A 21,848-nucleotide genomic window follows, 5' to 3' on the forward strand; every position below is an offset into this window, starting at 1 on the left:
ACCCAGACAGAGTCAGTAGTTAGTACAGGAAATATTCATGATGGAAAAAGTGACTTTTTTCTTTAAGATTGAAAGAAGAAGTGGGAAAAATAGATTAGATTTAAACATGAAGATTCTTCTTTGTTTTGTTTGTATATGCAAAAATAACAATAAAAATCAGTGAAACAAAAATACCCCAACATGAGCAGAAAAATCACTTACCTCGTTTCTAAAAGCCCAACTTTATTTATTTATTTTTTTGCCTAATTTAATAATGCATTTTCCTTTTAAAGATAGCCCTTTAACAACCTGGGCAGTTCTTTGCACTGTGGCCTAGCAGTAAGAAGGTTCCTGGTTCAAATCTACACAGAAAGGCTTCTCTGTGGTGTTGTGGAGCTCTCGGGGTACTCTGGCTTCCTCCCATAGTCCGAAGACATAATCTTAATTGGTGAGTGTGAATGGTGTGAATGTGCCCTGTGATAAACTGGCGACTTGTGTACCCTCCATGTTGCCCAAAGTCAGCCACTAAAGCCACAAAAAACACTATTCAGCATCCTTTTTTATTTCCTTTACCTCCTTTCTGTTTATGTACCTGTTATTATTGTTCTTTTGCCACAGATCAGATGCATTTTCACCCTTGTTATATAGATAATATTAATGCTTTCTCTCTCCATCTCTTCAAGGAATATTAAGCCCCAGTTTGTTCTTCTCTTGTAGGTTCTTGGCATGATAATGCTGACAAAATAGTGTCTGAATAACACACCTTTTTTTTTTTGCTTTCCATGTGTCATTTCACACCAATTATTCTCTACTGACTTTTACACTGTGCAGAGGAAGCATGTGATTTAATGTGCAAATGTTATATGAGGTGAGAAAATTCACACAGGGAGGTCATTGGAGTGGATGGGTGGATCAAACGCAGGACTTTCACATGAGACTTCTGTCCATGTAAAATGAAGAGTCAGTGTATGTCACAAACATAATGTACGCTAACTGAGTGGGCAGATCAGGCTAATCTTTAACTAAATGATTCATCTGACACTCAGTATACCTGACATGTAAACTTTCTGTGACTTCTCTCCATCATAGCCAGATAGAAATGGTGGGTGCTTGCTCATTCAATGCTCATACGACCACAAACATGCACAGATGCCTAGAAACAGGGAGTGGCTAATCTTGCACCACTCTCTCTTCATTGTGTTGATGTTTGAGAATACAAAACTATTGATAAGTCTTCAGGCAGCTGGAATGAATGTCCATCAAAGAAAGAATGTATTGTTATTAGTCTTTTAGATGTGGCTTTCCATTCAATCTTACAGTAAGCATTTTCTAAAAGAGACTGCAGGGAAAATACCACTGGTCAAAGTTTTGTTAAAGACTATGTTGTAGAATGTAATTAAAAAATTTTAAACCAAAAAAAACATTCAAAAGAAAATTGTTGCTTTTGCTGAAGAATTATTGAATCCCAAAGCTGTTTCCTGTTTTTTAGGTAATGTGAAACTCCACTTCGGATTTGTAAATTGCAGTAGTTATTTAACTTATTTATTATTATTATTATTATTATTATTGTTGTTGTTGTTGTTGTTATCGTTATTATTGTTATTATTATTAATATTAATTTAATTAACCCTTATTGGGAATGAATGTTGTACAGTACATGCAGTTCCCACTGGCCACAGATAGAGGCCGCTAAAAGTCATATAACCTACGTGTAATCTATTGAACTATGTTTGTCCACTGAGATGCTTGCACTTTGTTTTCTGTTGCAGTCAGTGTAGTCTCTCACTTCACTGCACTCTGCTGTCACATTCTTTACATACTAGCCACTTTACTTGTACTGCAAGGGACAAATAAAGGCCTCCTTTTCTCACAGCTATTATTTTGAAGTGCACCTATTTAAAATAAGTTTGTATTGAGTCAGAAAAGTAAAAGCTGTACTCTGATCCTAAAAAGAAGTAAAAAGAAGCTGTAGTGTAAAAATATCCTGTTACAATTAAATATCCTACATTCAAATGTTTTACTATTTTTTTTTTTACAAAATGTGCTTAAAGTACAGTAAAACTACCTATTATGCTTCTTTACTTCTATACCTTTGGGCAAGGCTAGGTTACAAAGAGGACATCTGCTACAGTTTCTGCTACAGGACACCCGCAAGCCTGCAGATCCCAACCTGGTATCACGTGAAAACCTTCACTGTGCTACTTGTATGTTGTATGCGGTTTCATTAATTGCAGATTTAGTCCCCTGACGTACACTATCAACTTAAGTGGGTCCTGCATTGTACCATATCCTTGTGGTCCTGTGATAAAGTCAAATTTTAGGTCTAAACTTTTGTTAGTTTAGTTAGCCTGTACTGTACTCACATGGTGCCTATCCCTGAATAAAGATGCGTTTGATACAGTACAGCAACCCTGGTAACAGTAGTAAAAGCAAAAGGGGACTGGTTAATCACTAGGTTTGGGGCATAGAATGAAGGAGGAAAAGATCCCAACAGAAAATTCTTGCTCCAAGGGCCAACGAACATGTTAGTCCAGCCATAATATTGTGCATTTCAGGTTACAATTATGCATGCAACTGGCAAAGCAACTAGTAAGTCTAGTTCCTAGACAAATATAGTGCGAACAGAAAAAAGGGTAAAATATTGTCATCTGAAATGTGGTGAAGTTAGAAGAAGGAGCATGAAATGAAAAGCAAAAATATTTCAAAATTGAACTTGTAGTACAGTACTTGAGTAAATGTACTCCACCACCATCAACAGAAAATACTATGTGTGTTTGTATCCTGATGTCTGTAGCATTGAAGGTCCAATCTGAAGGTTGAATATAGTTGGTTTTATATATAAGATAATGTAGACCTTTAGATGCATCCAAGGCATCCAGGTCTTTGCTGCTCAGTGGTCAAAAATCCACAGTGTCCATTTGACTGCCTCTCAGGCTAAATTAGGGATGCTAATAAAACGTACCATAGTGCCCTCTAGTGGTTATAGATAGTGACGCAAGTGACCTTTGATGCCTCTAACTCCAGCGGCTTCTGGAGATATAATTAAATCACAATTTTCAGAAAGTTGCATATCCCAGTTTCCTCAACACACTGAACTCGCACTGATTCTCAGCCTCTGACAAAGTGACAAAACAAGTGGTTTCTTCAGTAATGCCATGTTGCCATATTGAATCTAATTCATATTGGTGTGCATGCATCACTGCAATCCAAGTCTTGATCCAAATCACAGAAATTTATTTGGATGCAAAAGCTGTATTATGCAAGGAAAAGCAACATCAGAGGATGCATATTTACAAGAAACAATGCACGTTAGTAATCACACATTGGCATGGACAGTGTCAACAGAAAGTTACTGTACATTAAAATTGGATGTACCGTTGAAAAGCAAGAAAAGGGGGGATGGTAAATAAAGATATGGCTGTGCTTCCATAACAGGAAGATGTTTAAGTCAGTGATGATATGTAAATCATCAACCAAACTGGAACCAAAATACAGTGACACACCTTCAATGGTGTCATCAAAACATGAAAGCACTTAAGTCACTGAGTAGTGTGTTTTGGAACATTGGACATGCTTTATTTCAGAACTTTTCACAATTTATTTAAACATCTCACATATACAAAATAGGTACAATAGACTTTGTGGTGTCATTTTTTGAGAGAGAGAGAGGCCGCCTAAAAACCATTCAGAATTGGGTGAAATATGTGCTGTCAGTATGAACACTCTGTGTGGGGTTTGAAGAGTAAAAAAAGCCTGAACAAAAAACCAAAACAAAAAAAAAAAACCTTCTAGACAAAACAAAAAAAGAACAAAACGAAATGAAACAAAACAAAAACCAGACATCAGGTTTAGAAACATTCCACCTGCTTAAAGTGGGGGAGCATCAGGGGACGAATTCAAGACTCCTCAAAGGTCAATACAAAGTAATACAGTAAAAAAGTGGTTTGCTCCACAGCTGCATAATAGCACCATAGATCTCTGCTTCAAGTAAATGAGCACCTTCCGATACGAGACAAAGCTTGAAGCATTAGAAGTCTTAACATCTCTGTTGTGGACCCAGGTTTTGTCAATAGTATTTTCTTTAGGTACAGGCATGAGGTAGTTTAAACCTTTTTTTCATGGAAATTGTGGTTTTAAACCTCCTCTTTGGAAGATATACAAAGACCACAAAGTGATGCATACTTTCAGCGTTTTTATTACACTTCTTTTATTTTTTACAAAAGGATGACATGATGTCCCACAACAAGGTGTTTTCCCGCGTCCCTTTGGGTTGCTGTATTAATTTGCATTGCACAAACGCTCCGTTCAGTCCGTTCAGTCCTCTCAGATAGTTGCCCATCTTAAGCAAGTGGATGCGCAGAGAGAAATCAGCATTCAGTATAAAAAAAACAACACAGAAAGAAGGGCAGAGATTTTGTTTTTTCGTTCTTTCTCTCTTTTTTGGTGTTAATTTATCATGAGTCTATTTATTTGAAACAGACTGGGCCAATGTCCAAACCAAACTCCTGTTCAGCTCCACCAATGTCCAAAGGTGCAATGTCGAGGATGGGCAGGCGAGATGGTTTATTTGTTCTGTACTCAATCACTGTCTTGCTCCACTCACCAGTGTGTCTCTGCAGGTGTGATGAAAGAAAAGGAAACCTCATTTTAGAATCGTGGCAAAAAAAAACACAAATCACCTCTTTGTATTGTGAGAAAGAATGAAACTCAAGCAATGAAGGCAACAGGAACAACCAAAGAAAGAAACTGAAGAAGCTACTCACAGTGCAGCCATCCTCCAGCACGGAGAAGGTGAAGCGGCTGTTGCCCTCGGCTCTCAGCTCCACATCGTTGGAGCCCTGGAGCACCACAGCCTTCTTCAGGCTTCCGCTCTCACCATCCATGTAGGCAACGCTGTTCTTGCAGTGGTAGGTGATGTTCTGGCTAGCCTGGTTGGACAGCAGGCGCATGAAGGCGAGCTGGGTGGCCATGCTCTGGGGGCTGATGGTCTCATCGTTGTAGGTAAACTGAAGGAAAGGAGGACAGACAATGTTTAAAATATAGAAAATATAACATCTGTGTACATTTGTCATTATGTGCTCATAGAGTAAAATATATCTCCTCTCTGTAGATGCTCACCTCAGTACCGCCATTGATGGTCTCTCCGAACCAGACGTGCTTCTTGGCCTCGGTGCTTCTGAACCAGTTCTTCTGTGCAATGCTCTCAGGGTGGGCATAGATGCAGGTCTCGCGGGTGGTGAAGTCGCAGAAGACCTTGATGGCGTCATTGGTGCAACCCTGGTTGGGGTCAATCCAGTAGAATCCTACAAAAAAAGGTCAAACGGTTGTTCTTTTGCTCTACTATATATGGGCTCCAAAAGACATCTAAACCATACTAAATGTAGGGGTATATTTGCCCCATTGTTTTTATCATATTAATTTGAGCTTACCACTGGTCCACTCGGGGTGGCTGAGTCTGATGTCACGGCAGGTGCGGGCAGGGTTCTTCCTGGATCCCTCAGGGGTGAGCAGGTTCTCGATCTGAGTGTTGAGGGACTTGATGGTGGCATCGACCTCGTAGTCCTTGGCTCTCAGAGCAGGCTGATCAGCTCTGTACTCATCGTATCCGGACACATCATATCCACCACCAGCGGGGCCGGGAGGTCCGGGCAGACCAGGAGATCCAGGGGGACCCTAATATGAATAAGAGAGTGAAATTATCCATATATTATAGTTGCAGCTGGATCCTTTGCATAGGATCCTTTGATGTAAACTTTAGCTAAACTGTAAAAAAAATGACAAATTCTGTATTAGAGCAGATGAAGATAAAATATGTTCTTACAGAAGGTCCAACGTATCCAGGAGGTCCACGAGCACCAGGAGCACCCATACCACCATGGCCGCCAGCTCTGCCGTCCTTACCAGCGGGTCCGTGGGGTCCAGCAGGTCCCTGAAGAGGAGATCATCAAATGACACAGTTACACATTGTCTTTTATTGGAAATCCTGCATCACATATGACTATAAATTACAGTATCTCCTGCGTTAGGTGCTTTCGGGATCAGAAAAAGAAAGTTAAAAATGTTCTGTCACCTTTAGAAATGTTACAAGAACTCCGAATGTGCTTCGTCGGAACAGTCCTAGATACCTTCTCTGCCATCGTATCTCAATTTCTACTAACTACTAGCTTGTGTGTAAGAATTTGGGACATAGCGCCCCTTTAAATACTGTTGGAACAAGGAAACTACTGGTGTATTGTGGATTATTAGGATTCAACTCACTCTGGGTCCAGCAGGTCCGTGAGGTCCAGCAACTCCAGTATCACCAGAAGGTCCCTGTGGGGAGACAAAGTGCATCATGGATATTTCTCTGGATGTAATGTTTACATTATGGTGTACTTACAAATGCCAGCTCTGCAATGTATTGGAATCTATATGTATCAGGTAAATATCAGTGCATGTAGCTGTACGTTTACATATTTTGTGTGCAATATGACTGTGGGCTATTACTCACAGAAGGTCCGGGCATTCCCTGGAGACCAGCATGTCCACGCAGACCCTTCATGCCTCTCTCTCCTCTTTCTCCAGCAACTCCCTTCTCACCACGGGGTCCAGCGGGTCCCTATAACATGCACACACAAATGAACACACGGCCAGAAACATCGCGTTAGAATAGGACACAGTTTATATGGATGTGGCACACTGGTGTACTATGTGCTGTTTCTATGAGTATATGGATTTATTATACTTACAGGGGCACCTCTAGCTCCAGCGGCGCCAACAGGTCCAGCGGGACCTCCTGGGCCCTAGAGACAAGGAAAGGCAAGAATAAAGGGTGAGTGAAGCAAGCTGATGATTGTACCCTGCAGATGGTTGCTACTTGGAAATGATAATTCAGTGAGGACAATAATAATAATAAAAAAATGCAGTAGTAGCTGTACTTACAGCCTCTCCACGGCCTCCAGCTCTGCCAACAGCTCCAGTGGGTCCAGCAGGTCCGGGGAGACCAGCAAGTCCCATGGCACCAGGTGATCCAGGCTCACCACGGTCTCCCTGAAAAATGGTGAAAAATGGCAGATGCGGGTCAGAGCACAGTTTATGTGTGTGTATTCTGTATGCAAACATGATTTAATGTGTATGAAAGGGCATTACCTTGAATCCAGGAATACCAGGACGGCCAGGAGGTCCATCGTTACCAGGGTTACCCTATAGATTTAAATACAATGTTCTGTTACATCCAGATATCAGGCTATGGAATTGTGAATTGTTTTTGTACATTTACTCTACTGAGTCAACCAGATTAAACTTATAGTTACAGTTCAGCAACAATACTTCTACTCAGGATATTTTGATACTCTCTCTGCACTTATAACGGATAACAGATTATTGCAGTGCGTGTAATTGGGATGCTCAATATTTACCTCACGTCCAGCCTCTCCCTGAGGTCCAGTCATACCAGGCAGGCCAATGTTTCCAGGAGGACCACGGGCTCCAGGGGAACCAGCAGGTCCAACTCTACCAGCCTCTCCCTGTCATAGGATGCAGAGAAAATTTATGGGTCAGGCTTCATACAGAGAATGTGATACAATGCATGTTTGGGACATGTTTGGGCATCATGTGGGTGGTGAAGGCTTTTATAGGTTTAAATAAATTGGAAAACAGTTCTGAGTGAATCTTTGGGAAGTACTAGTACTCAGTATAAATTTGTACTTACCAGAGCACCAGCACCACCAGGTGAACCACGATCTCCTCTAGCACCAGGCAGACCAACGAATCCCTGAAGACCAAGAGGTCCACCGGAACCAGGGACACCAGGAGCACCCTAAACAGAGACAAACCACAGATCAATGCATTGAGGATGGAGATCTTTGGACCTGTATGACAGTAATACCGATAAAAGCTCAGGTGTAACTACTTTTATTTTTAAAATTTCAGTGTTCTATAGTGTCATAATTTTGACTGAAAACTTACAGGGGGTCCAGACTCTCCACTGGGTCCCTTCTCTCCAGCTGGACCAGGTGGTCCAACCATGCCCTGCTCTCCAGAAGGACCAGCGGGACCAGAATCACCACGGAGTCCACGAGGACCATCCTTACCAGCGGGACCAACAGCACCAGGAGGTCCAACAATACCCTAAGAAAAGAGGAAGAGTATGTGAATAACGGTGTATGTGTAAGTGACGTATGTAATTCAGCATATTCAGTATGGGTTTGTATGTGGGTGTGTTTACTATTGATTGCAAATCAATACTCACAGCGGGACCAGCAGCACCAACTCTGCCAGCAGCACCAGGGAAACCAGTCAAACCCTGACATTGAAAACACACAGTGAGTTTGCAGTGACCATCAGGAATGTGTAGTGTTGTCTGTGTACGTCTATGTCTGCATCACTGGACATCGGAGACAGGATGAGGGTATTTTTTGGCCAAGAAGCACAGGTGAAAAATTGAAAAGATGAGTTTGTAGTAAGTGGTACTGCTACAATTGTATGGTATATTTAGCTAAATCTGATTTATTCTCAATAATAGAGTCAAAGAAATTGGCTAATTCGATTCGAATTTTTATTTTAGTTTCCAGTCACTACATCATCTATTAGCTTTTACTTGATGTGGAGGGCTTTGAAGTGAGTAGGTGTGTGAGTGTGGCAGGTAAATGTTTATGCAATACTGAATAAATATGTGTTCATGTATACTGTGGTGTTTTTATTGTCCTTACATGATTATGGATGCAATAAGTGGAATTTGGTGGAATTATTTTTCATATATTAATACTCACAGCGGGGCCAGTTTCTCCACGGGCACCAGTAGGTCCAGCAGCACCGGTAGGGCCCTAGACGAACAGACAAGGAATTCACACACCATTATATATTTGTTCATATCTCATCTTGTCATTTTAGCCCAGAGAGGTTTAATATAATCTGAATGCAAAGCTAGAACAACCTGATATTTGTCTGATATCTGAGTAACCTTCTGCTGCTCCTGGTATATCTAATCTATCCTGGTCAGATTTGATTTGCCAAGTAGTAATGCAACTGTGTGTGTAAATGGTACTAACAGCAGGTCCAGACTGTCCAGCGGGTCCAGCAGGGCCAGCGGAGCCAACTTCTCCCTTTCCACCAGAAGGTCCACGCTCTCCTCTTGCTCCGGTCTGACCGTCAGCGCCCTGCAGGGAGGAAAAGTAAAAAGGATGGGTCAAAATCTGAGTTTGTGTATGTATGATAATCATATCCTGCTACTTGGACAGGCTTTGTGTATGTTGTATTGCAAGGTGATTGACTGCTGGCTTACAGGGGGTCCAGCGAATCCGGCAGCTCCAGCAGGTCCAACCTCTCCACGCTCACCCTGTGGACAACAAGTAGTCAGTCAGAAAGACTGTTTATACTGTGCACAAACACTATGTCTTAAAGACTTTATCTGATATTTATGTTAGTGGTTGATTTACAGGGTGAATATGGTTAAATGGGTGATATTTATTATAATGAAGGAAGTCAGCCACAGCTACTTACAGGGGCTCCACGAGGTCCAGAGGGTCCAGCAGGTCCGAAGGCACCGCTCTCACCCTGGAGAAGAGAACATTGAGTGCTTCATTAGTTGTGCATTGTTCCATCCATCCATAAATTCAAGTGGTTGGTTAAAGTCTCAATTTTTGGTCAACAAGACCAGATCAGTTGATGTGAATGCTACACTACAAAACATAATCCATTATTTTTTCTTGGCATTCATCATGCTACATGAAATGCAGTGTCATTATTTTGCATCTGAATATGCAAAAAACAAACAAACAAAAAACCCAAAAAACAATATTTAGAATTATTCCAATTCCATCCTAGATTATGTTACAGTGGAGTCATTGTTGTAATTTTATAACACAGCCATCAGGGGGCAGTGTTGAGGTTCTTGCTTCAGATACAATGCTACTGTGGGCTGTAGTCTTCTCCTACACACAAATAAAATATCCAAAGATATGGAGTCGATTGGTCCGCCAAGAAAGTTTCTGCCTGTGATTTGATCTCAACATGTCTTTGACGTTTTTTTATTGTAGGTCATTGGTACGAAAGTGTGTCAGCCATTTTGAATCATGTAGGAGGCGGCCATTTTTGTAAGCTTGTAAAAAAAAAAAAAAAAAAAAAAAAAGCAGAATGAATCTGTGTTACAGTGTACATCCTAAACACCTTTTTTTCTAACGGTTTGTGTCATTTTGCTTTGTGTATTTGTTCTGTGCTAAATAATATCCTACTTACCTTATCACCATTGGCTCCAGTGGGTCCAGGAGGTCCAGCAGGTCCGGGCATACCCTAGAAATAAGAAGAGGAGACAACATTATGACCAAGGTTCTGAAACTGAGTATATGATTTTCATATCAAGTATTCTAAGATGAATTCAGGAAGTTTAACTTACACGGGCACCATCTCTGCCAGAATTACCGTCAGGTCCTCTGTGTCCAGGCTCTCCCTATAAGAGACAGAGAGGGGAAGGGGTGGATGATGATGCATGATAGAGTAGCAATGTATTCCCACTGACAAATTATTTATTTTGAGGGACAAAAATCCTGATTTATTTTGGAGCTTACCTTCTCTCCCTTGCCTCCAGGGGGACCAGCAGCTCCACGCTCACCGGGCATACCACCAGGTCCCTGGTGTCCAGCGGCACCAGCAGCTCCAGCAGAACCGGGCTCTCCCTGGAAAGAGACATGACAAACTATGGTATATTTTTTGCCTAAAACACACATGCTTCCATAAATGCATGATCTCATATATTAGTGTGACAATGAAATATTCTAATTCTGAAGGATTTTCATCATCTTACCTTGCCACCATCAGATCCAGGGGCTCCAGCGGGTCCACGGGATCCCATTGGTCCCTGAGGTCCACTAGCTCCAGCAGCACCAGGGTTTCCACGCTCTCCCTGGGGTAACACACAGCGAGCGTCAGTGTTTTTGGCTGCTCTGGTTTAGTGTGTGTATATGTATTTTTTATTATATACATGGAAGGGTAACCCTGCCACAATGTGAAAGTTTATGTTTGGCAGAATTCTAACAATTTGAATGTTTTGGCGTCTTAGTAGAACTGAAAAATCTGTTGATGCATATAGACCCTGAACAAAGGCATAAACAGGTGAACCTACCTTGCCACCAGCAGCTCCAGCAAGTCCCTGGTCTCCTGGGATACCCTATGGTGACACAAATAGTGAGTTAAACATATGCTACTTATTCTACAATTTCTATGGTTTGACAGTATAACATGGTCCATTACTTACTCTGTCTCCGGGCTTGCCAGCCTCTCCAGCAGGTCCAGCGGGGCCAGGCAGTCCCTACAAGATTACAAAGCGACCAATGTAACAATCAACACGGCCATTTATACAGACACTACTATATAAAAGGACACCTAAGATAAAGGTAATATCAATGTTTCTTGGTGTTAATCAACAAGAAATCACAACATTGCCATTGACAGTAAAACAATGCGCTGAATTTCTGAATTACTGAAAGCAAACCTGGAAGGTGAAGTTACCCTCTGTAAATTTGCTCTAAATTGTCTCTAGAGAGTCAAATGATAGATCCATACCTGGAAACCAGGAGCTCCAGCAGGTCCCTGTTCTCCCTTCTCACCAGCATTACCCTGTAGGGAGAAAGAAAGGCACACTGATGGTTAAAGTAACAAAATCATATAATAAATGTTGTCTACATTTTTCAGAAAAAGGGGCATTTACCATTAATGGGATGTGATATGAATGCTGTATTTAAGGATACTTACAACAACTCCACCGGGTCCGGTTGCTCCATTGTTGCCATCAGGTCCAGGGGCTCCCTAAACACAATGATAGGAACATGATAACATATTCTGACATATGGTTTAAATGTTTAAAATGTTTTATTAGTGAGCTACACTGGAATATGTAGTACACACTTAGTGGGTATTTTTTTTAACTTACTCTCAGTCCAGCGGGGCCAGTGGCTCCCTTCTCTCCGGGCTTGCCAGGCTCACCCTGAAGGAGGTAAAAAGTAGGTTAACCACAGGTTATGATAGACTAGAAAAACAGAAAAAAAAAAAATTCCAAATGCCCATTTTCCAGTCTTTGCTTTATTTCTACTTACAGATGGTCCCTTGGGTCCGGGGAAACCAATGTTTCCGGGCTGGCCTCTGGGTCCAGTTGGGCCGGGAGGTCCAGTGCGGCCATCTTGTCCAGCAGGACCCTGGAGAAGGAAAAAGGAAGTATAGCAGGAAGTGAGTTACTGCTTTTATTTGAGCGAATATAATCAGTAAATAAATAAAAAATAACAGTACAGAGACCAATGGGATTGTCTATGTCCTTAAAATTAGCAAAATTCTGATTTACTCACAGCAGGTCCCTCCTTTCCTGTGGGTCCAGAGCTTCCGGGGCTTCCTGGGAGACCCTGTGGAAAATAAACACAAGTCAGGCATTAAGATCTATGTATTATCATTAATGTTAGAGCTGCTCCTTTCATCAAGTTCTTGTCTACAATATCAGCAGCCTTAACAAAAACCATTACAGCACTATTGCTCCAATCTATTCTAACTCATCCATTCGAATACAAGCCACAGGCCTGTTCTCCCCTTGAGGTGTTTCTGTGATCTAGTAGATTCAGAGAATTTAGATCCCTCTTGTACTGTTCAAAACTAGAACTTAGCAAAAGACTCACCCTGAGACCAGCAGCGCCAGGCTCACCAGCACGACCAGCATCTCCAGGGGGTCCACGAGGTCCAGCTGCACCAGTGGATCCACGGGCACCGGGCATACCCTACGAGAGGGAAAAAAAGAGGTTGAAGAGAAATGAGGAGGAAGTTTCATCTTATGACTAAATGTTGCCTCTATTTTAAAGTAGAAGAAAACTTGTTATCCGGATAATTAAATATAGATGTGTGCTTTTAAAGTGCATTTGGGTGGAGTGAGAATTCCTGATAGACAACTTACAACTGGGCCAGTTCTTCCCTCAGCGCCAGGCAGACCACGACCGCCAGGAGCACCCTAAAGGGGACAAACAGACATTAGCAGGAGAGTAAGTAACATAACTGCTGGATCTGTTTTGGGTGCACCACAAGCACTTTAGAGACAGTGGTCTGGTACTCACTCTAGCTCCACGGTTGCCAGCGACTCCAGTAGCACCGAGCTCACCAGTGGGTCCTCTCTTGCCCTCCTCACCCTGAGGTCCGGGGGGTCCTTGAGCTCCAGAGTTACCCTGAGGAAGGTAACAAAGAAGTTGAAGGCAAATGGCCAAAAAACGTGCACACCGAAGTCTTTAGATTCAATTTTGTCAAATTTCGAACTAAAGAATATGATCAGATCTTGAACTTACAGGCTCTCCTTTGGGACCGGCATCTCCCTTGACACCCTGAACACCAGGATCTCCCTAAAACAGATACAGATACACAGATGCAATTAATGAAAAGCTCCATCTGCATCTGCATGAGGGTATATGTATGTATATCTGTATGCTTCCAAGTGGATGTGTGTGTTTGTGTATGTCTGTGTGTATGTGCTCGTTGTGTACTTACAGCAAGGCCTCTTTGTCCAGCAGCACCCTGGGGTCCCTGGGGTCCAGGTCCACCTCTTGGTCCGGGGAAGCCAGGAGCTCCAGCAACACCGGGGGTACCCTAAATAGGACCATGACAGGCCGGTGAGCATCACTTAAGTCTAACTTGAAACATTAACTTTATTTGATCTCTTCCCCATGTCCAGGTGTTCTAAAATATATATATACTGTATAGTACACTTGATAGAAGAGACTATATGCTGATCAATTGCAATAAAGAATCTAAGTAAAACTGCATCCTGCTATCAGTAAAATTACACCATGTTCTATATTTTAGGCGTTGTGTGGACAGCATGGCATATGTCTAATTGCTATAACCTCTGTGTGACCCCCACTGACCTTTGACCTATGAATGCTCTAATACTACAGCTTAAATACTTACAGAAGCTCCCTTAGCTCCATTCAGGCCATTGTTACCAGGGTTACCCTAAAAGGAAAGAAAAAGAAAATTATGATTAGGTTTCCTGTCAAATAAACTTAGTAAAATAAAAATGGAATATACAATAATAATGCAATTCTTCTCTGTAAAGGATTATTTATTTTTAGTGCATAAGTCCATGGATAGCAATGCAATTGCTTCCAAAGACATGCAAATCATTGAATTAATTATTTTTAATTTAATATAAATGTCAACATTCTTATTTAACAGAGTTGTGGAATTGATTGATTGATCTCTTTTCTAACAATACAACCATTAAGACTTAAAACCAAATATAAAGCATGTTTTTGGTTATGATATTTCCAGGACAGGTCAAAAGTGAGGTAAAGGTGACCTGGAAGTCTAAACCACCAGAAACATCTTTGTGTACTTACAGGGGGACCAACGGGGCCAACAGCACCATTGGGACCGGGCTCTCCTCTTGCTCCCTGAGGTCCACTTGGGCCAACAGCACCAGCGGCACCAAGCTCTCCCTGTCAAAGGCAAAAATATATCCACAATCAAATAATGGAATGAAATCAAAAAGCACTACATTAATACCTGCAGGCTGGTAATATTACTCTGCAAGTTAAACAAAATACTCGTATTGCATAAAGAAGGACTTGTTATGTATTCAAGTGTATTCAGTTAAATGTGTTTGAAATGTTTTTTTCAGTATATAAAAAATAGTCTACAGTTACTGAAGCTGTTTCGTGTATGAACTATTCCCCTGGAGATAGTATACAAGAAATTGCTTGTACTATATGTTAATGAGAATTGTGTGACTATGAACATTATTCTCTCTGGGAATGCCACACAAAGTGACATTGCGCTTACCTTGGGTCCGGGACCACCGGGGAAACCTGGAGGACCAGCAGCACCAAGAGGACCCTGGGTAGAAGAACAGCATGAAATCAGGATACATCCAATGTAAATTTATATTTAGGTCAAGTTTAAAAATATTTGTGGGTACAATTTAATAACATAATACTGGGTATTATATTACACATTATTATTTTATTATTTTTTAATGGATTACTTACACATACAAAATCACAAAGTGCATTCTGGATAGGTATTATTATGATTCCTGTCTCTAGAGTGCAATATAAGTGGTTTAAAGGGCCAGTACTCACAGCAGGGCCAGCAGGTCCAACATTGCCGTCAGCACCACGAGCACCAGCAGGGCCAGCAGGGCCAGCACGTCCTCTCTCACCAGCCAGACCACGAGCTCCCTGACAGGAAGATATACAAAAAGAAATTATGAGAAAAAGTGTCCAACTGCAATTGTGTAATTGCATATGATAAATTATGGCAAATGAAACTTTAATTAGAACTTACAGCCAGACCAGGGGTTCCAGCAGCTCCGTGGGCACCAGGCTCACCCTATAGGAGAGACAGGAGAAGGTGATTAGGTATACGAAGTAAAGTGACTCAAGTTTAAATAGAGAAATGTAAAATCTAAGAGCCAAAATCAACTGTATAGCCATCATATCAGTAAGCTGACATCAACATGACATCAGGACTAAAATTATTTGGGCTCCTACATGGAATAAAGGACTCAGTAGGAACATTTGTTGCTGCGGTCATGAGGAAGGTGCCCTTCTTACCTTGGGGCCAGCGGCACCGGGCTCTCCCTTGCGTCCATCCAGACCAGTGTAACCCTGAAAACATAGAAAGAAAGTGATGAAAAATGTAATTGCATACTATTGGTTCTTAAATGAAAAAAAGAAGAGATGTGGGGTAAAGTTAGGAGATAGGGATCCTTGTTAGATAAACTGGATAAACAAGATTAATGCTTGTTTGACCTCCAAGCTAGTTTTTCTATCTTTAAAGGTGGTTTCACAGGCGGTTTAGGATCCTAGTTTATATGGAAGATACTTTCCAATACCTAATCGCCTTAAAGTGAGTTTCTAGTTTGCACCCCAGGAGACAGAAAAAGTCATTAATCCCAGTTGTGCTAGTTCTGATGTGTCAAATCATTTATTTTTACACAGCAAAGGTGGATCTTCCTTCATTTTTTTCTGTTTTGGAGCTTTGCTGGCATAGAGAGTGGGATTCAGGTAAGTACCACGCAGGAAAAGTTCAGGTCAAAAGATCAACACTCACTCTGTGTCCCTTCATTCCTGGAAGTCCAGGGGTTCCGGGGAATCCACGAGCACCCTGCAATTCAGTACAAAGAAAATATTACTAAGACAAAATCCATATTTACAGTCCAGATGGCTGCTTGTATCCATTAATGTTTCATGCTCCTTGCATTGTAGAACATCTCTTACCTGAGGGCCGGGGGCACCTCTATCTCCGGGCTTACCAGGTCTGCCATTGTTACCCTGGGAGTCAGCAAAATTGACATTAGTATAAGTATATTAGTATATTACAAGAAAACAAAACAGAGTCTTTACAAAACGTTTAGACAAAAGCAGTAGAAAACAAATGTATACGTACGTCCTCTCCAGCTTTGCCAGCGGGTCCAGGGGGGCCACGAGCACCAACGGGGCCCTTAGGAAAGAACACCAAAACATTTAAAATCTCAAAGGTCATAAATGCTTTTAAGATGATGGCACTTCATTAGTGAGTCTAACAAGGAAATGACTCCAAAGCAGTTGTATTATCACATGATAATTTGAATAATTGTAAATATTCTGGAGGATAATCTTACAGGCTGTCCAGGCTCTCCGGGCTCACCAGGGTGTCCGGTGTGTCCCTGAGATCCCTGTTGAATGATAAAAGCTATTAGTTTTCATGTGGACTACAAAGCAACAACAAAATGCAGTTTCAGGTTGAGTTTTTGGTCAAGTGTGGGAACTTACAGGAGGTCCAGGAGGTCCAGGGGGGCCTCTAGCTCCCATCATACCCTGAAAAAGAGAAATAAATTAGTGTGAATGCAACTGTATCAGGAATGGAATTATAATTCAAATGTGCAAGATATAACTATCCTACCATATGTTGTAGTAATGTATGTGTAGCAACTGACAGCTTAGCTGTGCAATGACTTTATAGTGTATTTATATGTATGTCTGGTTGTGCGTGTGACAGAAAGAAAGCAGCCCTCACCATGGGTCCAGGGCCGGGATCAGGAGCTTTTGAACCATCGTACTGAGCAGCAAAGTTCTATTAAACAGAACAAAAATAGAGGTTAATTAATCATGATGACAAACTTTTAACAATATAACAAGACTATTGGACAAACAGAGCACTGATCCAGTTCAGATAATCGGCAGTGTTCACAGTTTAAACCTATATTATTGGCATAACACAGTAATCAGCCATGAAAAAAACATTTTTGTAATATAAATTATGGACTTGTTTGTACCTATAGACTGATTTGCAAATGTGATATTATTTTATATTTTTTAGGGTTTGAAATTTAACTAATACCAATCAAAACAAATCATCCATGTGCTGGCCACAGTGTCAAAGACAAAAGGTCAAAGTTCATGGGGTTAAGACATCATTAATAAGATAAAAAAAATTCTTGGCGTTTCGACACCATTGACAAGAATTCAATTTGGTGGGCTCATACAAATCAAAACATTTTTTTTAAGTGTGACACAGCAGAAAAGGCCATTAGGATCATGCATACAAACATGGCCTGCAACCCCAAATGGGTATGGGTATGTGGGTCAAATTCATAAATCAAACATGTTTTAATGCATTTTCTGAACTGTTTGCATCCAATACTGGAAGTCAAATAATAACTAGTGCTTAATTATGGACCACTTTTGAGATAAACATTGTGAAGCCAGGAAGCTTTATTCTGCGAATATAAACAGTGACTCACTCCTCCGAGTCCAGGGGGACCAGGGGGGCCAGGGGGGCCAGGGAGTCCGGGTTTGCCATCCTTTCCATTAGGTCCTTGAGGACCCTGTAAAACACAGATGATATAGTGAGTAAATACTGTTACTGAATAAACAGCTGCTGATTTCTTGTTGGTTTCGGATTCTAGTCCATAAATTAACATAAACATTAAAACACAGATAAAATAGCAAACTGCATTGCTATAAGATGTCAATATTAGTACTTAACATCCATTCACCTTACTACTGTCTGTAAACACTAGGCCTATGGGTGATGTAAACAAAGGGGTGTGGCCTAATTGAGGTTAGAAGGTCAAGTGACGTCGACAAACACAATGCCAAAGATGCATCCAAAATATAGCTTTAAAATGCCTAAATTACATCTTTGGTAACATTTGTTTCATCAAAGGCAGCAGAGTTTCACATCAGCTTACCCTGTCACCTCGAGGTCCTTTGTCTCCTCTGGGACCCTGCAGCAGAAAAATCACTCAGTTAGACCAAAACACAGAACAAATGGCTCGTTTTGCAACATGACAGCTCCAAATTATTCCTCTAGCAAGGCATGCCACTGCCACTAATCTAAACTAGGCTAAGTGTGACGAAAAGCAAATTAAAACCCAGATTTGAATTGAATTCAAATGATCTGGTGTAATAAAATGTGCATGTAAACACCTTGACCTTGCAATGAGAGGACAAGAGAGGTAAAAACACATTTCAGTAAATAGACATCATAAAGATGCCCTCTGACCTTTTCCTATCTAAATGATGCTGTATCTGTCTGATATGCCACACTGTAGGTGCTAAATGACACATAAGAACAACATTATGTGCTCACCTTGACTCTCACCTAAATAGAAAAGAAGATAAATAAATGTAAAATTTATTCATCCAGTCTTTTCAGGGTTTCTCAAGTCATAAAGCGTGTAGGCAATATCGAACAATCAGCTTCCTAATCTTTTGCATAAGCACAATGGTGAGTGGCTATTGTAAATACCAGCTGAGCATGCAACATATTACGTGACACTGTCACAAGTATAGATAAAACATGCTCATGCAGATAAAGGAATAAAATAACAGCAGAGCAATGTGCATGTGATTTAAATGATCAACATGTGCACAGAGAAGCGTCCCAAAACAGACTCAACAATCTCTTAGCAGTAAGAGCATGTTAGTCCACGGAACAAATATAGTTACCAGAACCAGACAGTGCATATGCACCTTTTAAAACATTAAAATGTGGCTGCTGATGCTGCAAACACCATGCCAACAGGTGTGTAATTTCATGGCAATCTCAGTTATGAGCAGAATCGTCATCAGGTTTTGTTTGGTTACTGTCTTTGCAGTATAGGGGCCTTAGTATTACAGTGATTGATAATTAAGTCATTTTCATCTTCTTTTTCATGTTGGAGATCTCAACCATTTAACTGGTCTGAGATCAGCCTTTGTAAATTTTTTCCTAAATCAAGGAGCAGAGGAAGACACCAAACTGACCCAAAGCCAGCTGTTAGGGGCAAACCTCCCTCTGCCCCTTTCTCGCTGTCCTGAGAAAGGATCCTTTGTACCAGGCCCCATGGGTGCCTCAGAGATGTGGTTTTAGCTTTCACTGACACACACTTTAGCCAATAGGACCCTCACCTATTCATGGGACAGGAAGGGAGAAAACTGCAAGAAATAACTTAGTTCAGAGGTAGAAATTCCTAAATGCTCTGCCATCACTGAGATTGCTCAAATGGTGGAGACCGACTGAGAGGTCTCCCTTCATGGAATATTTCACAGCGTTTGGAAGGGGGGAAAAAAGGCAAAGGGAAAAGGTAAAGCTATCTTTAAGAAATGTAGCTTTTATAATTTCATGCATGTGTACTAACCGCTGTGGGGTTGGAGAGATGAGGAGGAGGAAGATGGAGAAGAAGAGGGTGGGGAGAGAAGAGGGAATACTCCGTTAGAACATGATGAGCAACTTTAGAACAAAACAGTCAAAAATTTCTAATTGTATCCACTTCTGTCTGTAGGTCACTGAAAAAAAAAATGCACACATAGGACGAGGTAAAACTGAATCAAGTGGGGAATTACAGTGAACATTAACCATGTTAAAATCTAATAATAGTCAAAGAAAACTGTGGCTGAGTGTGAAAGACAAAATGGGGCCCAAACATCATCTAGGGCACAAACAAAGTATCAGAGTTGGGGACTGTCAGAACATTAGTACACTGATGACTTGTATCTGTCAAGCCTAATTGAATTATCCTTCCTGAATTGTTTATTCACTAACTATCCGCTTGCTGTAGTATAAGTCTAAGCTTATGTCTAAACATGTGGCTGTGGGCTATCTCTGCCTGGTAAATGTCTGCAAACTGTCTAACGAATCAGTGTTCAATAGCATTCCATATGATAAGGCCCCGGCTGCTAACAGGCCTGAACAGGTAGTTCATACCCTTAGGACAGGAATAGTTGGCCTGCTACTGCAAACAAGATAGGAACTCCAGCATTTCTGTTTGGAAATGTAAATCTGTCATCTCCTGCAATATTTTTAAAAGATTCTGTTTCTTATTTTTGGTCTTAAAAATGGTGAAATGTTAACAAAATTAGATTTAATTTTACTACCCAAAATTGTTAAAACAGTTTAGATTTGGATGATGTGACAACTTTATTCTTCGTTCATGGCTGATCTTTCTATCTCTCATCCACACTTTGTTGCAGGTGGACATCAGATGTCCTTTCTGAATCTAGACCAGCTGGTCGTGGCTAGGCTGGGGCACAGCTGGGACCTCCCCATGAACCCCAAGACCTCATGTCAAATCTAGACCACAGGGTGGCGCAGTTGGACATCCAAAGTGACGTAAGACTATTTAGCTCTCCATTTAAACGACTATAATGCTGAAAAAAGTTGCCACGAAGCTTGGACCTCAATGCATATCTTGTAATTGAATCTTTAAATCTGTTTGTGACATAGATCATGATGAATCAGGCAACTGAAACTGTACAGAAAGTTATGAACAAGGCTAGTTTAACAAAACTACTGAAATATGTACACATTTAATCTCACTTGTACTTGAGCTCTGTTAAATAGATTTAGCCCTCTTCATAGTGGAGGAAATCTAATTAGTGCCAAGAAGATGTTTGCATCCATGGCCACCAGGGGGAGACATTGCAGTTTCCTATGATAAAACTTCATCCCCTGGACATCTGGATGGAACAATATGTACAACGCCCCACTACGTTTTTCATCCTCTGTCTAAAGGAAAATTCACTTTTAGTCTATTTTAATAACTTCACATGCATTAAAAGTTTTGAAAAGACATTAAGGCGACTAATTTAGAAGTCTCTTTCAAAGCGAGAAAACTTTTTTTTTTTCTTTTTTCTTTTTGTCAGGAGTGCAACTTCTCCCTCTCGGAAACTAATCAAATCATTATAATTTGTATCCTTCGAAAGAAAAAGTGAAGAATCCTCTGCATGAGCTCAATCCGTTGAGTTTTATTCAGCAGTGCTTTACGCTGTCTTCAGGTTGACCTTGATGTAAGTCCCAAACAAAAGCCAAGCGCAAGATCCTCAAGCAGTTGGGACCCGAAAAAAAAATATCCATCACAGAAAAAAGAGCAGATATTCAAACTTACATTGACATGATGCTAGGTATGAAGTTACTGCAAGCAGCAACAGAATCCGGGTATCCACAAAGCTGAGCATGTCTAAACAGACATGCAGACTCCTTGTGCTGCTGAGCCCTTGTTTTTAAACCACCTTCAGGCAGGCATACAGTTGTGGTGACAAGAGTAACTCCAAACTTAGCAGAAACCTGCTGCCGTGATGCTAGAATAATAAAGTTCTATCAGGCCTATTTATACGGCAGGAGGGTCCCTGGTCTGCGTGTCAAAAGTCAGCCCACTGGCCAATGAGAGAAGAGAAACCCTATCTGACTCCCATCCCTCTCCAGCTCAGACTCAGTCATGTGGTGCTCCATCTCCCAGCCTCCTCTCCACCAGAAACCGTTTGGCAAAGCTTTGGCGATGATGACGAGTGCAACGTTTTAATTAGATCCATTCTTTTTGAGGACGTGGACAGCGTCGAGGTTTAAAAGGGAGAAGAAGGCCTACGTTTTTTCTCTCTTTTACGGGTTGCAGTGAATCCGGAGTG

At 41.1% G+C, this 21,848-nt stretch overlaps 1 protein-coding gene across 2 annotated transcripts; it reads right to left on the reverse strand.

Annotated features, from left to right (window-relative positions):
- Window positions 1–3,529: 3,529 nt before the first annotated feature.
- col1a2 (collagen, type I, alpha 2) lies at window positions 3,530–21,544 on the reverse strand. Of its 2 annotated transcripts, XM_019262659.2 has the most exons (51): window positions 21,332–21,544; window positions 19,586–19,587; window positions 18,556–18,567; window positions 18,155–18,190; window positions 17,705–17,788; window positions 16,978–17,034; window positions 16,734–16,778; window positions 16,583–16,636; window positions 16,369–16,422; window positions 16,200–16,253; window positions 16,033–16,086; window positions 15,534–15,587; window positions 15,265–15,309; window positions 15,060–15,158; window positions 14,761–14,814; window positions 14,319–14,417; window positions 13,888–13,932; window positions 13,468–13,566; window positions 13,269–13,322; window positions 13,044–13,151; window positions 12,887–12,940; window positions 12,615–12,713; window positions 12,294–12,347; window positions 12,048–12,146; window positions 11,885–11,938; window positions 11,707–11,760; window positions 11,518–11,571; window positions 11,210–11,263; window positions 11,078–11,122; window positions 10,760–10,858; window positions 10,524–10,631; window positions 10,352–10,405; window positions 10,195–10,248; window positions 9,460–9,513; window positions 9,242–9,295; window positions 9,009–9,116; window positions 8,730–8,783; window positions 8,210–8,263; window positions 7,927–8,088; window positions 7,670–7,777; window positions 7,377–7,484; window positions 7,108–7,161; window positions 6,901–7,008; window positions 6,708–6,761; window positions 6,470–6,577; window positions 6,238–6,291; window positions 5,801–5,908; window positions 5,409–5,652; window positions 5,098–5,282; window positions 4,743–4,985; window positions 3,530–4,592 (listed from the first exon to the last, which is right to left on the reverse strand). In XM_019262659.2, the coding sequence occupies exons 1-51, from the start codon at window positions 21,399–21,401 to the stop codon at window positions 4,446–4,448; spliced, it is 4,068 nt and encodes a 1,355-aa protein (XP_019118204.1). In that variant the 5' UTR covers window positions 21,402–21,544; the 3' UTR covers window positions 3,530–4,445. The 2 variants fall into 2 exon arrangements, with proteins under 2 accessions (XP_019118204.1, XP_027142672.1); XM_027286871.1 differs by lacking the exon at window positions 18,556–18,567 and having other exon boundaries at window positions 4,446–4,592.
- Between the last annotated feature and the right edge of the window lie 304 nt (window positions 21,545–21,848).

This window comes from Larimichthys crocea, chromosome XIII (assembly GCF_000972845.2).
Source record: "Larimichthys crocea isolate SSNF chromosome XIII, L_crocea_2.0, whole genome shotgun sequence".
NCBI classification, from domain to species: Eukaryota; Metazoa; Chordata; class Actinopteri; family Sciaenidae; genus Larimichthys; species Larimichthys crocea.

Excerpts from the sequence above, each read along its gene's own strand:
- col1a2 (XM_019262659.2), bottom strand. The coding sequence starts at position 21,401 with ATGCTCAGCTTTGTGGATACCCGGATTCTGTTGCTGCTTGCAGTAACT. Across the intron at positions 16,423-16,582 it reads CCGGAGAGCCTGGACAGCCT|GGCCCCGTTGGTGCTCGTGG; the intron begins GTAAGATTATCC and ends TTCTTTCCTAAG. Across the intron at positions 10,859-11,077 it reads CTGGAGCTGCTGGTGGCAAG|GGAGAGCGTGGAAACCCTGG; the intron begins GTAGGTTCACCT and ends GTGTTACCCCAG.